Source organism: Chiroxiphia lanceolata, chromosome 5, assembly GCF_009829145.1.
Source record: "Chiroxiphia lanceolata isolate bChiLan1 chromosome 5, bChiLan1.pri, whole genome shotgun sequence".
NCBI classification, from domain to species: domain Eukaryota; kingdom Metazoa; phylum Chordata; class Aves; order Passeriformes; family Pipridae; genus Chiroxiphia; species Chiroxiphia lanceolata.
Window position 1 is genome coordinate 72,090,802 of NC_045641.1, and position 20,116 is coordinate 72,110,917.

Consider the following 20,116-nt stretch of genomic DNA (forward strand, 5'->3'; position numbering starts at 1 on the left):
GTCACAGATCTCGCGAGAACTCACCCTCTCCTCCACTGGTCCCGCCCCGAGGGCTGTCCTGAGCTCTCGCGAGATCCTGCGGCGCGCGCTCCGGGCGGGGCGAGGGCCCGGGAGGCACCGGGACCAGGATCGGGACGGGGACAAGGAGCGGGAGCAGCACGAGGAGCGGGGCCGGGCGCGGCCTCGGCATGTCGGGCGAGTGACCCCGCCCCCCCTCAGCGCGGCGCGGGCGCTGTGGCCCGTGGTGGAGGCGCGGGCAGGGTGCGCCGGGCGCTCCCGCCGGCGGAGCCGCGGTGCCGGCGGCGCCGGTGGCCGCGCGGGGCCCCCGCGGGCTCCGGGGTGGGCGGAGCGGGGGGGGCTCCGGCCGCCTCTGCCACCCCCGCGGGCGCCGAGCGCGCCGGCCGGAGCCGGGCCCCGCGGGCCCCGCCGAGCCGCCCGCGCAGGGCGAGCAGGGCTCAGCCGCATGGAGGGCGCCCGGCCGGAGGCGACCGCGCCTGGCCCCGTCTAGGGCGGCCCGCGGGGCTCGTCCCTCCTCCTCCTCCTCCGCCGAGCGGGGCCGCGGCCGCGCCCGGGCGCGCCGAGGAGCGGGAGCGGGGCTGCTGCACCACAGGAGGAGCCGGCCCAGGTGAGGAACGCGCAGCGGGCGCCGAACGCTTCACCCGCCCCCCGCACCTGGGTGCTGGGCTCGGGGCACGGCACAAACCTCCTCCTCGTCCAGCCCCCCACCAAGAGCGAGATGCGGCCCCAGTCTTGACTTGTGTGGTCTTCGTTGCTTTGGTATTTTAGGGGTTTTTTTAAATGAGCTCGTTTGTGGGTTTTTGGGGGTCGTGTGTTTTGTAATTCAGCAGAATTACGTGGAAAAATAGGTTATTATGGTGGAAACTGATAGACCTCTCGGTGGTGCCCCGCGACAGGACGAGGAGCAATAGAAACACGAGAAGTTCCACCTCAGCACGAGGAGGAGCTTCTTAATCCGAGCCCTGGAAGAGCTGCCCAGGAAGGGCGGGGAGTCTCCCCCTCTGGAGACATTCCAAACCCACCTGGACGCGTCCCTGTGTCACCTGCTCCAGGTGACCTTGCCTTGGACTGGATGGTTTCCAGAGGGCCCTCCCAACCCCAGCGATTCTGGGATTCCCTGAAACCATATGGAAACATCTGGAAGCTGCATGCATTTGATGGGAAGTGTGTGATTGAAGTTCAGTGCTCTGAGTAGCTAGTCTAAGACTACTCTAAGATTAGTTTTCTTATGTAGTTTGGGTCCCTGAGCAAAGATGTCCACCCTAACACAAGGGTCTGATGTTCTTCCAGAGATAATTCTCTCAGTTGTGCTGTGGGAAAGGAAGACTCAGGCTGTGGATGTGGAACAGGAAGATGCTCCACACTCCATTGCAGAGGGCTCAGGCTGCATAGTTGGGAAGAACACAAGGAGAGCTCCTTTAAGCCTTGCTGGATAAGAAACATTTACACTATGATTTCACACTTGGTGTATTTATCAGTGAGAGACTGAAGTACAGATGCAAATATGAGTTTAAAAATCAAGAGGTGTTTATCAAAGTAAAGGTTGAAAATCAGTTTAAAGTCTGATTATGCTACTTGAAGTTCTGTAAAGCTTAATCATAAGTTGGTTTTTTCCATGTAACTTTTTTTAGGAAATAAGCTTTAAGTAGGAAGCAGTTTCTGCTTATTTTTTTAAGTTTCTTTTAACTAGGGAAGTGAAGAGGGCAATACTGTGAATTCTTGTTGCCTTCTCAGCAGTATAATCTTTTTTCTGCATTTTTCTTTCTGAGAAAAAATATTTTCTTCTGGTTATAAACCTAGTCTGCTAAATATGGATTAGTTAGAGTTCAAGAGGAATGTTTGTCTCCATGTAAATAGATTTTTGAAGTGGGGATTTTTGTGTTTTTTTTAAAAACTCTGAACAGTTCTGTCAAAGTTATAACAGAATCATAGAATCACAGCATGGTTTGGGTTGGAAGGGACCGTGGGCAGGGACAGTTTCTACAGTTTCTCCCTGATTTTGATGTCTTGTTTCTTTTAGGAAGAAAATGAAAATATTTTCTGAGTCTCATAAAACTGTTTTCGTGGTGGATCACTGCCCCTACATGGCAGAATCATGCAGGCAACACGTTGAATTTGACATGTTAGTGAAGAACAGGACACAGGGAATTATCCCTCTGGCACCCATCTCCAAGTCCCTATGGACCTGCTCCGTGGAATCATCCATGGAGTACTGTAGAATAATGTATGATATCTTCCCTTTCAAGAAACTGGTAAGTTCTTCCAGCCTTCTTGATGGTATGAGGAATATCTTTCTTTTATATTTAAGTGTTTTTAAATCATTAACTGTTGGTTAGATTGAAATATGAAATATAATTTATTATTTAAAATTTCTTTCTGCTGCTGTTACACTTTACAGCACTTTAAGTTGGTTTTAGTAATATATGAATCCTATAACATATTTAATTTTGGTACCTTTCATTGTCTTACTGTCAGTTTATAACTTAACACAAGAGATGAAGAAGGGTTTTAGGGCAACTTAGAGATTTATTCCCTTGTTGTCCTGAGCTGTAACTTTACAAAAGCTTGTGAGGTATTGCTTCAAACTGAATTTTGTTGCTAGACACACTTGGTAGCTTTTCATAAAGTTTATGGTGTCAACTTTGAAGGAATTCTTGGCTTGAGGAAGAGGTAGGATCACCCTGAAACTGCCAGTTTGGGAAAGTGGGAGTGCTTCCTGGCACACACAGTTCCCTGTTTTTTCTAAATATGTTTTCCTAGGTGATGTTTTTTAAATTTTGTTGGATATTTACCTCATGATATACTGTGACAGTCCTTGGAGAATGATGTGCAGTATTGCAGTATTAGATTTTATTTTGTAGCTGTTCTGCTGAAAAGATTGCATAATTATTGAAATACTTAATAATCTGCAGTTCTAATTTGGTGTAGAGATTGGTTTTATGGCTTAAAAATATAAACAGAGTAAGAAGTTGTTATTCATATTGCTAAAGGGAAAACTGAACATGTCAGGAGTGTGTGATTTTGGTGGTTTGTTGTGTTATTTTGAATTTGCTTTGTCATTGCACATCTCCAGAACATCAGGAAAAAGGAGTGTAATTCATATTTGCTTGGATTTGGGGAAATAACAATATAATATCTGTTATCTTACATATGATTTTTTGATCCTTTCAGGTGAATTTCATTGTGAGTGATTCTGGAGCTCATGTCTTGAATTCTTGGACTCAAGAAGATCAGAACTTGCAGGAGGTATGGTTTGTAGCTGGTCTCTTGTAGGTGTAGTTTAATTGTGAAATAAATAGCAACATTTCACTATGTTTAGTATGAAATAACTCTGGTTAATTAAAATGTTGGTGGATCTGGTCTGAAATTGTTGCATAACAATTTCAAGTAGCTGCCTGTGAGCCTGGATTACTCTACAGACAGCTTTTAAAATTTAAAGAGTCTTTCACTATAGACTTACATCACTAATTTCATATTATTTATTTTAATATGTATTTCTTCTGTAATTTGGTGCTACTTATTAAATTCCTTCTTTTTTTTTTAACATTTGCATGGTAGGCAAATAAACCTGTAAGTGCATCATAATACAGACACAGAAAATAAACACAAACCGTGAGATACATCTGATTTTTTTTCCCCAACCAACAAGAACATCGGTTTGGGGCTTAAAAAGAAACAACACAAAAAACACCCCACAAAGAGACAGACAACAAACAAAAAACCCACAACAAATGAAACAAAAAACCCCAACCAACCAAAACTTCCCAAACCAAAACAGAAACAACAAAACCCCCAAAATCTAAACAAAAAATGAGGATATTATATTTTCAAGGCTCAGTAACAATTAATAAATTGAATTCCAGAGGTTGATTTAGAGCCAGATGTTTCCCAGAAGGCCGCCAACATACAATGCTGGTTAGTTGTCCTGTTTGTTTGTCTCCCAACAATATTAATTAGCGCGTTAAAGTGATGACATTCCAGCTGGATGGAAAGGACATACCGGTGCTCATTTCCCTGTTTTTCACCAGCTGATGGCAGCCCTGGCAGCTGTGGGGCCCCCGAACCCCCGAGCAGACCCCGAGTGCTGCAGCATCCTGCACGGGCTGGTGGCAGCGGTGGAGGCTCTGTGCAAGATCACCGAGTACCAGCACGAGGCCCGCACCACCCTCCTGGAGAACGCGGAGCGTGTCGGGAACAGGGGCAGGATCATCTGCATCACCAACGCCAAGAGGTGCGTGGGATCGTGGCCATCCACCCGTAGAGGGTCATCTCAGACATGTATTAGGTGCCTTCTTTGCCTTATTAGAAGTGTTGTTTATGGAGGTCTGGAAATAGAGGAATGTTCAGTGGTGCTTTGAACCAGAGGGTTGATGATCTGGCATTAAAAGAAATTCCCTATCTTTTTCCAGTGATAGTCATGTTCGGATGCTGGAGGATTGTGTTCAGGAGACCATCCATGAGCATAACAAGCTGGCAGCCAACTCTGACCAGTAAGTATTGCTTTTTACACAGTTACTATTATTATTATTATTATTATTATTATTATTATTATTATTATTATTGACCTGTGAGTATTGCTTTTTACACAGTTTTCTTATTATTCTTGTTATTGTTACTGATATTATTTTGCTTTTTACACACTTATTATCATTATTATCAATAGTATTATCATCATTATTATTGTAATGACCAATATAATCATCAGTTTCTATTAATATTATCAATATTTGTTTATTATTGGTTTTCTTGTCTAAAAATATATATTTAATATGTATTGATGTCTTATAAATGGATAGTAATCTACATCTATTATGTAATATATTTTGGGGCTTAAAATATTAAAATATACTTCTATAAATATATTTAAAATACTTTTATATGTATATATATTAATATAGTAAATATATAATAATGTAAATATATTGAAATATAATTTATATAAGTATGTTAAAATCTATTTATATAAATATACTTTTATATAATATATAAGTATATTAAAATATATATAAGTAATCTATAATATAAAATATATATTAATGCTGTAATATTAATAAATATGTCAAGATACTACTAAAATAAATATTATAATATTATTATTATTATTACTTACTATTACTTACTGTTATTTTATTAAGGAGCTTAATTGAGTTTCTCTCACTCTGCACATGCCTGGCATATCCTCTCTGAAATGTGGATGTATTTTTTTTAATAAAACTTACTCCAATGAGCTGTTTGAAAGAGTCGGTTAAATAGAAGGTAGTAAATCGTGATATTGTATAAACATTCTCTTTCCAATGTCATCCTTTATCCTCATAGGACAGGTTTTCTTTAGCTTGTTACCTTTTCCATCTTGCCCTAAAAGGAGTCACATAACGGTGCCTCGTTAAATCCTGTGTGTTTCTCAGCAGTAATTCATCTAATGCATCTTTTTCTTGACAATACTGTGTTATTTTTACATTAATCTTTCTTTGACTCTAACAACTAACTTCTTTAAATCTAGTTTTTAATTTCTAAATCACTGTGTTGCCTTGTAAAGTGTACAGTAGCTCGAGATCCTATTCCTGGTTGCACCTCAGGCACTTGAATAGCAGGAGTCTCCTGTGTTTTCCTGCTGCAGTTGCAGCTTCATAGATGTATAAAGGATTTGTCCAGGGAATCAGGTTCTGAGTCCACTGTAAAGACAGAAAAATGGTCTCATTCCTGTAGGTAGAGATGTGAAACAATGTCTTGATCTTTGAACCACATTAGGATATAAGCATATATCCAATAACAACAATAACAATAATAATAACAATAATAATAATAGTAGTAATAGTCATGGCTGGGCTTCGCGGACGAAGATTTGGGAAGGCTTTATCCACATTTGTTACAGGCACGTTGGTGACTTGTGAGGCCAATACGTGACAGACATATCCGATTGCAAGTAGTAATAGTAATAATCCTATAATTATATATATCCTATTATAATAATAATACATATCGATGTATTATTTGGGTAGTTGTTTTCATGGTCATGGAATCCCCTTATTAATACCCACTTGGAGGCACAAATCCTCTCTAGTGTCACTTTTTAGCTGGGTAAAGCTGAAGAAGGTTGCACCAGTAATATGTCCAAAAAGAAACGAGTGCTGTAGCATTTGAAGAGCCACAAATGTCATGTTTTTATTTTTGTTCTGATAAAAGCTTATTTTGAAGTATTTGCTTTGGAAATCATTAGTGTAACCTCGTTTCTACAGGATGCTTTCAGAAACACCGTGTTGTTAATATATATTTATAATTCTGTGTTGTAGAAATCAAAATGGATTCAATTTCTATGAGATAGTAGGCTAAACAAAATGTTTTTATTTTTCAGTCTAATGCAGATTCAGAAATGTGAACTGGTGTTAATCCACACATACCCAGTTGGAGAAGACAGCCTTGTTTCAGATCGTCCTAAAAAAGAGGTGAGGAGCTAAAAAAGAGAAAACTTATTGCAAATTATTGTTAGTTGTTCAGCAGCAAAACCACGTGTGGTGGTTGTTGGAAACCATGTACATACAAAATATTTAGCAGTGTATTCATCAATTGCTCTGCATTTTACTGTGCTGTCTGTAAGAATGAAAAAAGGCACAAGAAAAAAGTCATCGCAACACAAAAGGCATCTAGTCCTGCATATTATTTAATAAATAAAAAGGACTGTAACAGCTACCTTCCTGACATTCTTTTCTGCAAAACTCTGCTGTAGTTGTACTAAAAAAAAAGTGAACAGAAGAGAATAAATTGAATTCTAATTCCCTTTGTAAGGCAGTTCACTGGGCTTGGGTTTTGGGATTTTTTTTTTTCCTGGTTGATTGGGATTTTTGGTGGGGTTTTTTTGGATAATTGTTACTGGGTTTGGGGATTTTTTGAGGGGTTTGATTGGGGTTTTTTTATTATTTTTTTGTTTGGGTTTGATTTTGGGTTTCTTATTGTTTTTTTGTTTTGATTTGATTTTTTTTTTAGTTGTTGTTCTTGTTATTCTAGTTTTGGGGCTTTTCTTTGGTTTTTTTTGTTTTGGTTTTGTTTGGTGGTTTTTTGTTTTGGTTTTGTTTGGTGGTTTTTTGTTTTGGTTTTGTTGTTTGGGATTTTTTTTTGTGTGTTTGGTTGGGGGGGTTTTTTGTAGTTGGTTTTTTTTTAAGCCCCAAACCAATGCTCTTTTTGGCTGAAGAAAAATCAGATACATCTCAAGGCTTCTGTTTATTTTCTACGTGTATATATGATGCACTGACAGTCCTTATAAAAATTACTTTGCTCCTGTTACTCAGTAGCTAAAAGAAAGAAAAACTCTTCCTGTTAACATTTAATGACCCAGATTTTTTTAGCACTCCTGAATTTTTTTTTCTACCATTTGTAGTAATTGCAATTGTAGCAAGTGACATAACCTTCAGATTCTGAATTAGATATTATTTGTGCTTCTTCCTTGTTGTTTCCCTTGCTGTGGGTTTTTTGGATGGTAGTTTTTCCCCTTTAAACTTAGCAGTGTAAATACTTATTTTATGAGTTTTGAATGAACTGTTCCATGATATTAGAGCCTAATCCATGAATTCCACGTGTCCCTTTGTTTCAGCTCTCACCTGTCCTGACCAGTGAAGTACACAGTGTCCGTGCAGGGAGGCATTTGGCCACAAAATTGAATCTTTTAGTGCAACAACACTTTGATTTGGCTTCAACCACCATCACGAACATCCCCATGAAGGTAATATTGTGTCTACAGCTTTGTGTGAACTTGCTGCATCACTTCTAAATTTGTTTGAAAACTTTTTGATGTTTATTTTAATTGAATTTTTACATTGTTTTTCTCTCCATATCATATTTTCTGTTTTGTTTTGTTTTGTTTTTTATTTTATTAGCCCACATTCAATGTCTGTGACCAGGTTAGTAAAAATCAAGAAGGGGGAAATAAAAAAAAAGTAAAGAAGGATCACAGAACAAAAAAGTTGTATTGCTGAATCTCAATTTTTGATGTAGCAATACAAGCGTTATTTCAGTTCTGTTTGTATTACTTTATATAAATATATAATCTTATTTACCTCAGATTAATTTGTCTGTGATTCTTTTCTCTTTTTCTAGTTGTGTTTAGATATTCTTGACCCTTGTGCATTATAGTGGCATAGTGAGTCTCTTTTTCCTCTGTTTCATTACCATGCCCACCCAACATAAAGGTGTTTGTAACTGAGAGCTGGGTTTTGACTAAGGGTTTCCCGGTAGGTTTTCTAGTTTGAAGATCCATGAACAAGAAACTGGGACAGGATATTGCTGGTTAAGAAACATATTCAATTAAATCTTGTGGTAGAAGTTGTTTATGTCCCTGTTTTAATATATTTTACAACTGAGAATGTCAGGGATTAAGTTTACAGTCATTTTCTGATCAGGCAGCAAGAGAAATTTGAAACAGAAGTGTCAGTATTCAAACAAACAAAAAGGGCAGGGGCAGGTTACTTCCATGATTTAAAAAATCCATTACCTTCTGATACAGTCAATCAGCAATTGCATCTTTGAAAACTAGCGGTATTGTATGGATTTTACAAGTTAAAATATGATATTAAAATTATTTTCACAGCTTTAATGAAACTTTGAGCATGGGTCGTGGCATCAATGTGACTTAAGTTTGCAAATACCTTGTCTGAAACTTTCTGACCTGTGTGCTGCTGTTATGCTTCTCCCTTCTGCCTTTGTCCTTATAGTGATAGACTGTGTTGGGTTTTCTGTGGGTTTTTTCCTCTCTTTTTTTTTTTTTAATTTTTGTTTTTAAACTTGGAATAAATTACCAAACTTACTGTTCTGTTTTTGCTAGTCCTCTGTGGCTGTCTAAAGATGCAGTGTCCTCTTTGCAGAACACCATTGTGAAATTATCAAAGTGTAAAGAGGTGCACTCTTAGATCTTCTAAGTGGAAGGAAATGATTGTAAGTTCAAAGTGTGTTTTTTGGGTTGGATTCTTAAGATGTTTAATTATGAAAAGTAATTGTCACTCTGCCCTGCAGTGACCATTTGTTGCTCAGACAGTTGTAAGTGCTGGTGGTATCCCACATATTGTAGTTTTCCTTCCCTGATTTAAATAAAGCCTAATTTTTATCTCTTTTACACTATGCAACTTGTCATGAAACCTGTAAAAAGAGGAAGAGGGTTCCAAAAAAAAAAACAGAAAAAGCAGGTGGCTGCACCTTTAAACAGCTCAGAGAGCAGTTTCCTCAGCGTTGCAATCCCATTGTTGTCTGAGGCACGTTGGAGACTTTTTTTGTTTCTTTCTGGAGTGAAAGGTAAATGTAGAATGATTCATTTCTGAAAATGGTGGCCTTTAGCCAAAGTAATTATATTCCTTCTTTCTGCCTTTCTGTTTTAAAGGAAGAACAACATGCTAATACATCAGCCAACTATGATGTGGAGTTGCTTCATCACAAAGAGGCACATGTTGACTTTTTAAAGAGTGGTGAGTAGAAATAGGCCTCCAAAGGTGGCTTTGGATCAGCTAGCTGGAATTATTCACAAAGAAAGGTTGTGAGCTTCAAATTCATGGGAATTCCAGGCTAGAGGAGCAGATTCTTCAGTTCCTTGCAACCCAAAAAACTTCCCTTGTAATGATGGCATTGGAGTTTTACTCATTATTGGTGTGTTTTAATACAGTAATAAGGATATGGCAGTGAAAAAAGAGGTCACTTTCACATATGTTCAGGATATTTCTGTGAGATTTGAAATACCTCCTATTTTCTTTCTGAATTTGGAATTATTACCCAGTGTTCCTCTGCAGTGAGTTTTTAATAACTCGAGGTTAGAAAAACACAACACTAAGCCTTATGCAAAATTATTTTGTAGAGGAAACAGTACTTGATGTAAAATTTTGTTAATAAATCAGATTAGAACTTCTGTATTAGTGGAATTAAAAGTCCTGTGGTCCATAAATAGCCATTTTGGAGAGTTAGTGCCTTTTTTCCTCGTAAGGGGATTACCATTACTATGAGGAAAAGGAAGGAACTCCTCTGTCATCTGTCCCCCATATTTTAGTAGAGTGTAGGATTAAAGACTGATGGAAAAGAATAAAGTGTCACAGTAATGAATTGGGACTCACCTGAATTTGTATTAAGATGTTGAAAGCTTAAAGTTTTATTGGAAGGGCTCAGAAGTAGTTTTATAATAACTTTTGCAGGTTAATAAGCACATCAGACTAATCTTTCATGTGTAAATGTCTGATATGAAACAAAACTTACTTGTAAGATTAGACTCTACCCTGCCCACTTCGTTGCTGGCCCAACCCAGTGGTGTTGCCTGGTGATGTCTGTGTTTTTCCTTCCAAATATTGGGGATTTGGGCATCTTCAGGGACTGTGTAATTCTGAAACTTCATGCAGAACTCAGTTAATTCTTTCCTGAGACAATATGAGCCAAAGATCATAAAGACTCTTAAAGCTCACTAGAAGAAATGTAGTTTAATGTAAAAGAATATTGATAATATCTGGTTTAAGGCCTTCAGGTGGTTTTTGCAGGACCAGTTACCAGTGAGACCTTGTATGAAGGGATTTTAATAATAAAACATGTCTGGTCAGTATATGCTCATGTTTATGTATTTTATACCTTAAAAGTTCAGAGTTGTTTTGCTGTAGTAAAGAAAATGTGGTTGATCACCCCCTTTGTCTGCCTTTCTCTGCAGGTGATAATCACGTGGGTGGCAATAGCAGAGAAGGCACTTTTAAGGAAACTGTTACATTGAAATGGTGCACCCCTCGGACAAACAGTGTGGGTAGGTAGCATAGAACCTTCCAGAGCTGGTTTTGAGCTGGTGTTGAGCACTGTCCCCACTGTGCACTGTGAGAACCTGCAGAAGGAGGGGATTTGCTCCTTGCCTTTACCTCTGGCTCTATAAGCTCTGAGCACACCCTGCTTTACTAATGGTTGTACTTGTTTGGGTATGAGGTGAGAGAGGTGCAATGCTTTTATTGCTTTGATTTTTAATTTGCTCTGAAGTATCATGAAATTGTTCCTTAACTAAAATTATTTGCCCCTCTCACAGGGCCTCATCAGTTCCACAGTGGTTTTTTATCATAGTGGCTTTGAGATGTTGAATTCTTTTCAGTTTTAATTATTGTTTCGGGGGTGTGGGATCAGAGTACTGTCTTTACTATAAAAGGTTTATAAGGAAATTAAATGTATCCAATGCTACTATCAGTAGACTAGTCCCTCTGTGTTACTTTCTGAATAAGGGAGAGACCTCTACCCAAGTCTGAGTACAGGAGGGAAAGGGAATTCCTGAGGTAACACAGGAATCCCCTGGAAACTATTAGCAATAAATGTTGACTCATTGAACCAGCAAGTCAAAAATACAGATAAAAGAAATAAAGACTATACATTGAAATATTTCAAGAGATAAAGAGCTGGGGTTCCTGTTGGAAGCAGGGCTTGGGAATGTCTTGGGGTCTCAGAGCTGAGGGGGCTTGGGAATCCTCCCAGTGAACCATTGCAAGGAGATGGTGAAGGGAGCAGGCTTTGAGATTGAGAGGCATCCAGACCTTTAGTTCTGCTGGTTGTGAACTAACTTCCTCCCTCTTCCTTTTATTTTGTGGATTGTTTTTCCTGTCTGTGGAGTTGCACTCAACCTCTCTGCTCATTTCTGTTTTTCAGAGCTGCACTATTGTACTGGAGCATACAGAATTTCACCAGTAGATGTAAATAGCAGACCTTCTTCATGCCTTACAAACTTCCTCCTCAATGGTAAATTTGTGTGCTTGGCTAATTATTTAATGTTTTAATTTTCAATACTGCAATTAGAGTACTTAGCACATTTTGGGTTGTGTATCACTAAATGTCTACACACTGTAAAAATATCAAGTTTGTTGTAACATGCCCTATAAATAAGAGAAGAAAGTTGTTAAATGTCCTCAAAGGTGAATGGGATTGTTTTGAAACTTCAAGATGGGAGAAAAGATGTAAAGAAGGAACAAGTATTAAAATCAATGTTTGTGTGTTTGCAAGCAAAATTGCATTACAAACATCCTTTCAATGGAATGTTTTCTTCAGTCAAGTAATTTGAATGTCTAAGTGTGCAGTGGTTTCATTAAAAAGTATTTTCATGTATTTTTCTCTAAAGATTCTATATTGAAAAAGTACTTTTGATTAATAAAAATGAACCGAAATTAATAGCATATTTCAGATATTTTTGCTATTTTTACTCCCTCATAACAAGCAACTTATTTGAAGAATGTACCCTTTTATGCATAGTTTGTTTTACTGGAAACAAGGCAAAGGAAGTTTTACTCCTCTGTCTCCCAAGAAACTACATCCATTTCAAGCACTAAGAACAGGTATCAACTGATGCCTTTACACCCAAGTGGTTATTTTATTACTTCTTGGAAGTTGGTTTTAATGAGGATGTTTCTGCAGTAGAGCTGTTTCATATTTATTTATGTAGTTTTAATTAAAAATTGCAGCAGGCAGTAACTAATAAAACTGATCCCATTGCCAACAGGTCGTTCAGTTCTGTTGGAACAGCCACGCAAGTCTGGCTCCAAAGTGATAAGTCACATGCTCAGCAGCCACGGAGGGGAAATATTTTTGCATGTTTTAAGCAGCTCCAGGTCAATTCTAGAAGATCCCCCATCAATTAGTGAAGGGTGTGGTGGAAGAGTCACTGACTACAGGATTACAGTAAGATCCTTTAGGTTTTTTTTTCTTCTGAACTGTTGCTCCTCTTCTACATCACAGTAGATGTGTGAAGGAAGTGTTGGTGCACTTTCTGGAGAGCTGGAGTGGATTGCATGGCCAAACTTTCTTTGTACTAATATTTAATACAAAATAGTACATCTGCTTGTTCTACTTCATAAAATACTTGATGTGTCAAAGAAGTACTTGCCTCCTTATGCACTATGAGTGTTTAAATTTGTTCTGGGTCTAGAGTAACATTTTTCTTGGTAAATTTTTCCTATGGGTGGGATACACATAGGACTATCTCCCAGTTATTGTCAGAAGGATAGATTGCACAGGAATGGTTTGTACAGTAAATAGAAAAGATGAAATTGTCAGCTTTGAACCCTGGTATGGAGCAGACAATCAGCTGGCATTAATTTTGCATTTCCTTTATTTTTTTCAACATATCCTTTGTATCTCTTGTAAACAAGCAGAATGGCCTCTGGAAAAATATGGTATAACTCTTACCATACATGAAATACCTTGCAGATCCAGAAGGCCTCCTCCTGGATTTTTAACCCACGTTTGTATACCACTGTTTTTATGTTCACCATGTGAAAGCTGGCAAAGGGCTCAGATTGGCAGGGCCAGGGAGAGCAGAGGGGGTGGTGCAGGTTAGTGATAAGCCCATTCAGTGAAAGTTCCTGTGTTAGAGAAATGCCTAATTGTATCTTGTTTGGTTATCATTAGGATTTTGGTGAATTTATGAGGGAAAACCGATTAACTCCTTTTCTAGAGCCCAGATATAAGATCGATGGAAGTCTTGAAATTCCATTGGAACGTGCAAAAGATCAGTTAGAGAAACACACTCGTTACTGGCCTATGATTATTTCTCAGACCACCATCTTCAACATGCAAGCTGTAAGTAATCTTTTGTTCTCTTCTAGATTAAGTTTCACCTTGCCACTTGATGAATTATTAACTCTGTTGTTATGATAAATCACCACAAAATCAGTTTATTTTCACTGATGTACTCTGTATTTAATTCAGTAGATTATTGGGATGCCATCTAAATGGGGTGGAATTTTTGAGCTGGGTAAAGAAAACACACATCTGTTTATACCTGCCCAGAGTTACTGCTAAATTTAGGATAAGAGGGTGGGATTTTGTTGTGTGTTCCATGGTTCCATTGCCTTTCATTTACACACAGATTGTCTCATTGGCTTCTCTTTTGTCTTGCAGGTGGTGCCATTGGCCAGTGTGATTGTAAAGGAGGCAATGACTGATGAGGATGTTCTGAACTGTCAAAAGACAATTTACAATTTGGTCGACATGGAGAGGAAAAATGATCCACTGCCCATTTCAACTGTTGGTACCAGAGGAAAGGGGCCAAAAAGGTGACATGCATCTCTCTCTTTGTTCATGCTGGACTTCTGTCAGAAATACTTTAATGTTTTCATGCCAAATTTTCAAAATGTAGCCAGAAATAATATATAGTAAACTTAAATGTTGTATGTGCTGTGAATCCTTTGCCTGTCTCATTGAAGGGCTGTCACAGTACTGTATATTGGGGAAAAGAACTCTATCAATTTATTACCCAAGAATTTTAAGTGTGATAAAAAATATGAAAGCAGAGATAGTCATTGTGATTGATACAAGTTGGACAGTCAAAGTGGAATCATTTCCAATTAATAAAAAGGAAAACTTAAGCATGTTATAAGTGAATGATGCTTTCAAATTGAGATATATTAGAATAGTCAAATCCTTTTGAAGCAGTTACTTAAAATGTGGGATGCTTCTTTAAAACAAGCATAGAATATCCTGATATCTCAGTCACTGTGATGTGTGTGTTGTGTTTCCAAGAACTGGCTGAAAAGACATTAAGATACAGATTTGCCCACAGGACTGGAAGTTATTTACAGTAATGTGGTGCAATTCCTTCTTGTTTCTTAATCCACAGAATTTAATAATATTAATTTGCATGTCAGTACGTGACAGTGCATAGTTAGCAAACACCTGAGAGGTTTCATAAGTGCCTTTTGGCAGTGAGATCTTGTGAAAAATGTGATATGTCAGTGGACATAAGTAATTTCAATTTAAACTTGGTTCTGAGTGTTAATTGGGAAATGTGGAATGCAGTGTACAGGTGGACAGACCTCCAGTACAGGAGGACAGGGAATTTATTTGGAGTTATTTTTGATTTTGGAGGTTCTTTCTTTGTTTCTTAAGGTCTACTTTTTATTTAGTGGTTTAGTGATTCACGAAATCCTAACTGTTTCTTTTTCCTGGCCTTTCTCAGGGATGAGCAGTACCGGATCATGTGGAACGAGCTGGAGACCCTGGTTCGAGCACACATAAACAACTCTGACAAGCACCAGCGGGTCCTGGAGTGCCTGATGGCCTGCAGGAGCAAACCCCCTGAGGAAGAGGAGCGCAAGAAACGGGGCAGGAAGAGGGAAGACAAGGAGGACAAGTCAGAGAAGTTGGGCAAAGACTATGAGTCAGATAAACCATGGCAAGAATCAGAGAGGTGTGTTTTCCAAAGTGAAATAAAATTGGAGCATAATAATTCTTGTTGTTTTGGATCAGTAAATATTAGCAGGCTTGGGAAATGGGCATCTTATTACAGTGCCTGCTTAGTGGACTTCTCGAATTCCCATTTTTACAAGCAATGTGGTTCTTGGGCCAGTTGTCACCTCTTGGGTTTTATTGTAACCGTATCACCTATTAGACATTAAACTGCTTTATAGAAATACAGAGCATGGCTTAAAACTCAGACAGTTATCTTCTTTTAAGCTCTAGATAGTTTAGTGTTCTGGTAGATCAACAATTTGGATTGATTTGGCCCTTCAGTTGAACGTCAGGATTAATGTCCATGTACCTACTATCTCTAATTCATGTTGCTGTTTGAGCTTGCTTAATTTGCATGTGTTTTGTGCATGCTGTGATCATTTCAGATAGGAGGACCATTTCACCTTTATTGTCACTATGGCTGTGACTCTTCATGCCTTTCTGTGCATGATCAAATCCATTCTACAACTGGTTTTAGTTTCAAATGTGGAACGAAAATGGGGACTAGGATAAAAGGGTTTGCTATAGAATGGGTCTGAATTCACCTAGAAAAGGTAACAGGAAATTGTGTGGTGTTTTTGTATGTTCATTGTTACTTAGTCTTTCCTTCAGAGTTCAGACTAATCAACTCTCTCAACAACTACGGTATAAATACCACTGACTAACTGAAGTGAAATTTTATTTTAAGATCCTTCTCTTTACAAAAGGCTTTATCCAGAAGATCATTTGGCTAGTCTTCCCTGTTGTTTTTCACCCATTCCAAGGGGTCAAAAGAAATTTTCTTATGGTATGGGTTCTGAACTATTTTGTGAAGTACAGAACAGTATTAAGAATTATGTTCTGCTATTTTTCTTCACTCTTCTCCTTCCCTCTCCAAAAGGTTAAAAGGTCTTTTGGATCGGGAGAAAGAAGAACTGGCAGAAACTGAGGTTATCAAAGATTCCCCTGATTCTCCTGAGCCCCCCAACAAAAAGCCTCTTATTACAATGGATGAAATGCCCACAGTTGAAAAGGCAAAAGGTAAGCCAGAAGAACTGCAGCATTTATTATTATTTCTTTTAAAGATAGATGTTATTGCATCACTCTGTATTTTCTAAAGGAGTGAGGTGAAACGTTTTTGAGTTGAAGCTAAGTCAGTGAAGATAATTTTTAATGTTGAGATTCTGCATTTAAAGCAGAGTCCTTCTCATGTGGAACAACTCCTCAGTTGTTATCATTTTGCATATTTTGTGTTTATTCAGCCTCTTTTATAAGGCTGTTTAATATTAGTGGTTTTGACATGTACTACCATAGTCTGTAATTCTTTTAAGCCATTATAATGGTTTAAGAATTCAGAAATTAAATCACTTAGACTCTTTTTACTTGGAATTTTAGGGCCAATGTCCTTGCTGTCCTTATGGAGCAACAGAATTAACACTGCTAACTCTAGGAAACACCAGGAATTTATTGGTCGTTTGAACTCTGTCAACAACAAAGCTGAGCTGTATCAACATCTGAAAGAGGAAAATGGGTTTGTATCAGTAAATAAAGCACTATAGCTGGTGTCAGTGTGGAGGAACACTTCAGTTTACAGCATTAGAGCCTGTTCTTCTGAGGATTAAAATGTATAAATACATTTCTTTGCCTTTAGTGTTGATGGAGAGCTACAAAACAACCTCCTCTTTAGTCACTAAGGTGATGGTAGTCAAGGGTCAGTGTGAGAGGGGTGAAAAGGGGTGAAGTCCTTGAAACAAACTGCCAGGGGTCAAGTTTTCCAAATGGATTCCCTAGTCACATGAATATTCTCCAGACACAGGAATATTTTGTCTTTTGGTGAGGTTGATAGTGGATGGCTTTTCACAATTGTTGCTGGAATGTTCCTGTGCAGAAACCTCTCTGATGGCTGCTCAGAGAAGTAGGAGGAGGAGATAAGATAGTTGGGGCAGGGGAAGATAGGATGGTCAGTGATGGAAAAACTAGTTATGATAGTCTTTAAGTCTGATAGGTTTTTTCTGAAGCTGTTTATCGCATTTCCAATAACAAGCCTCACCACTTGTTTTGCATTTCAGAATGGAAACAACAGAAAATGGAAAAACGGGCCGGCAGTGATGGCTCATTCTGTTCCTTTGGACAAAACTTGGCCAAATCCTAGAAATATTTAATGCTGGAATTGCTCTTGGTACTGTTTCAATACAATTGTATAGCTCTGGTTGGATTGGTTTTTACATTTTTTCTATTCCTATTTTTGCTATGAAATACGAAATCCGCATATCACGTGAAACGAGCTGTGTGCAAACAGGAGCTGTTCTGAAGCATTCCCAGTTGTACTTTGGGATGAAGAAAACCCCTGCTCCCATGGACTAAATCAAGTAATCCAAAATGTTAGTCAGCTTAAAGTCCTTTCCCAGAAGTACTGGTTAATATTTCCAAATCAGTGATGGTTTAAAAAAAATATTCGAGTGATTTGTAATAAGCTGATAACATTGTTAATTTTGGTTCGTGAAAACTTTTATTTATATGAAACTTCCTCAGGAGTCCAGAATTATGGAAAAGACCTCACACTGAGTCACTGAGCTGAGAAAATGCCAGTCTTGGTTTGGAATTAAGGGGTGGGAGGGTGAGGGGTTTTACAGATAAAAACTGTTGGTTTTAAAAACTGTTGACTTTTAAAAATTGAATGGAAATGGTCTTTAGAAAGCAAGGTCTTTCAGGTTGTTGTGTTGGAGTTAAGGCTTTGTAAGCAGAAGTAAAATAAATTTTTTGCTAATAATTATTTTTCTGATGGAGTGTGCTCTCTAAGACACTGGTGGTTTTAGGTCTGAGCTCTTTGAAGAGACTTAGTCTGAATATTAATGACTGTGCAATAACGAAGTAGGTGATCTATCTTCAGTTTCTTTGAGTAGAGCCTCTTTTTCTCTTACTGGAGAGTAGAATTCTCAGCTGGGAAAACTTCCTGTGATCTAATCCTTTCTGAGCTCTCCAAGTGCCTCAGCCTTCCTCTCATCTGCATCTGGCTCCTGTAAGCAACTGAAGCTCTCACAGATTGGCTGTATCACAGTTTAAGTTGATTTAAGGCACATCTTTGTGAGTTTCTCTGAAACTAAATCAATATATTTGTATTTTTTTGCCTGAAACTTTAATGATGCATAGACCTGAACACAACTATCATGCAACTGTTCTTTGCTTACATCAGTAGCCGAGTCCTTTGTTCAGCTGTTCTTGACTAATTTCAAGGTGATTATTTAGCCTCTGTGATGCAGACATGTTTTCTGCTGAATGATTTCTGGACCATTTTTACAGAGTGATGAAATAGTACTTGCATGGTAGTACTTTTGTTCACATTCTAAAGCTGGAGATCCTGGTCTGAAGACTTTTATTCCTTTGGTTTTCACTACTTTATTGAAAATAGGATGTGCTAGACCACCACATCTCTTTATATCCAGTGTCAAATGTTTTGATGGAGAAAACTGCCATGGAATTATTGTTTCTTTTAAATTTCTGGGTTGTTTTAACCTGCTGTTAAGATATATATTTGTTTAGCTTGTTTCCTAACTCTATTTTCCACATTTGAAGCATCTGCCAGGTCAGACTGTTCAGTGATTAAATGAGCAGGGGGTGACTGTGGATTTGTATTTTACAGACTTGAAAAGTCTTACAGGGATATGAGATACTACAAGGGCTGATGTTTCCTGCAGTAATCCTTTGGATTTATATTTTACTACTCTTAATGTCTATGGACTACAGGTGCAGGGAAGATTTTACCAGTTCTAAAAGAGTGTACATGTTAAAATCAGGATTTGTGGATTAAGTAGTTTAATTGTAGTTACGTAATTGCAAAATGTATTTCATAATTAAATTATGGATTACATTTTGTATGTGTCAATCTGTTAAACTGGAAGGATTTAAAAATATTTGAAAAGCTTTTAGAAATTCTTTTACAGAATTTTAGAGATTCTCTTCCTTGTGGCCCTTGAAGGAGTGGAATTGGACAATAGAGTGAGTTTTACACCTGTAACTTTAAAATGTAGCTTAAAAAGTACATTACACCCAATTCTGTAACAGGAAGAGTTGTGTTAAGTAGTTGCGAACTGCTTATGTGAGTAATAAGGACAGCACCTTCTAGTACAAATTGTCCTTTTTTTGTAGATTTTGCTCTTAATGTCATTTAAAAGTTCCTCACTTGAGCCTCTGGCTGTTGCTGTGGCTGTGGTAGGTGGTCACGACCTCCCCATAGAGGGGAGGGAGTTGGTATTTTGGTGGCTGGAAGGGTGGTGTGATGTGGGGCAGTGGAATTGCCCTGGGACACTGATTTTGGGAGGTGAGTGGTGCCCCAGGTGGGATCCATAGTGGAGGTGGAGCTGAAGCCCTGCACTCGTGGACAGGGGCTTTGCGGGGTTTCAGGACATCCACTTCCACGTCAGCACAGCCTAACTGGGAGCTCCTCTGGAACAGCACCGTCTGGGATCCAGGAATTCTCCTGAGACACCTGCAAAGCCAGCAAACTAGGATTACCAGGACCACCCCAAGAGTGGCACAAAGACTGCTGAGTAAGGCAGGTGGGGTCTCCCTAATCGTGGAGTAATTCCTGGCTTGAAGTGTAGGCCCATGGAATGGCCTTGTGGTGGCAGAGCAGAGGTCACTGTAGGAAATGCTGAAAATCACATCAATCTTGTATTCTGGCAGCATTGCCTGGACAAAGTGTGGGCTGATGGACCCACCTACCACCCTTAATTTCTCCAGTGCTCCCTGGATTTCATCCCTGGTGCACCAGGATCCGTTGGCACGTGCGCACAGTGAGCTGTTGTACCAGGAGATGACCGTGGAGCCAGGCTGGAGAGCTGTCACCACGATATCCCTGGAGCTGCTGGAGTTCAGATACAGGGAGAGTTTCTCCAGGAACAAACTGACCCTGTTCCTC

General features: G+C 38.9%; 1 protein-coding gene across 3 annotated transcripts; it reads left to right on the top strand.

Moving 5' to 3' along the window:
* Positions 1 to 538: 538 nt before the first annotated feature.
* INTS13 (integrator complex subunit 13) lies at positions 539 to 17,971 on the top strand. 3 transcript variants are annotated; one of them, XM_032687907.1, is made up of 18 exons: positions 539 to 625; positions 2,039 to 2,270; positions 3,190 to 3,264; positions 4,047 to 4,249; positions 4,428 to 4,508; positions 6,371 to 6,461; positions 7,604 to 7,732; positions 7,887 to 7,910; positions 9,380 to 9,464; positions 10,679 to 10,768; positions 11,647 to 11,736; positions 12,491 to 12,669; positions 13,399 to 13,569; positions 13,891 to 14,045; positions 14,948 to 15,178; positions 16,100 to 16,239; positions 16,594 to 16,729; positions 17,268 to 17,971. In XM_032687907.1, the coding sequence occupies exons 2-18, from the start codon at positions 2,046 to 2,048 to the stop codon at positions 17,305 to 17,307; spliced, it is 2,145 nt and encodes a 714-aa protein (XP_032543798.1). In that variant the 5' UTR covers positions 539 to 625; positions 2,039 to 2,045; the 3' UTR covers positions 17,308 to 17,971. The 3 variants fall into 3 exon arrangements, with proteins under 3 accessions (XP_032543798.1, XP_032543800.1, XP_032543799.1); XM_032687908.1 differs by lacking the exon at positions 539 to 625 and adding an exon at positions 760 to 777; XM_032687909.1 differs by lacking the exon at positions 7,887 to 7,910.
* Positions 17,972 to 20,116: the final 2,145 nt, after the last annotated feature.

What these genes read in the sequence shown, in the direction of transcription:
- INTS13 (XM_032687907.1), top strand. Translation starts at nt 2,046, where the DNA reads ATGAAAATATTTTCTGAGTCTCATAAAACTGTTTTCGTGGTGGATCAC. An exon ending in AAGATCAGAACTTGCAGGAG is followed by an intron (nt 3,265 to 4,046) that starts GTATGGTTTGTA and finishes GTTTTTCACCAG; the next exon opens with CTGATGGCAGCCCTGGCAGC. An exon ending in CTGGCAGCCAACTCTGACCA is followed by an intron (nt 4,509 to 6,370) that starts GTAAGTATTGCT and finishes TTTATTTTTCAG; the next exon opens with TCTAATGCAGATTCAGAAAT.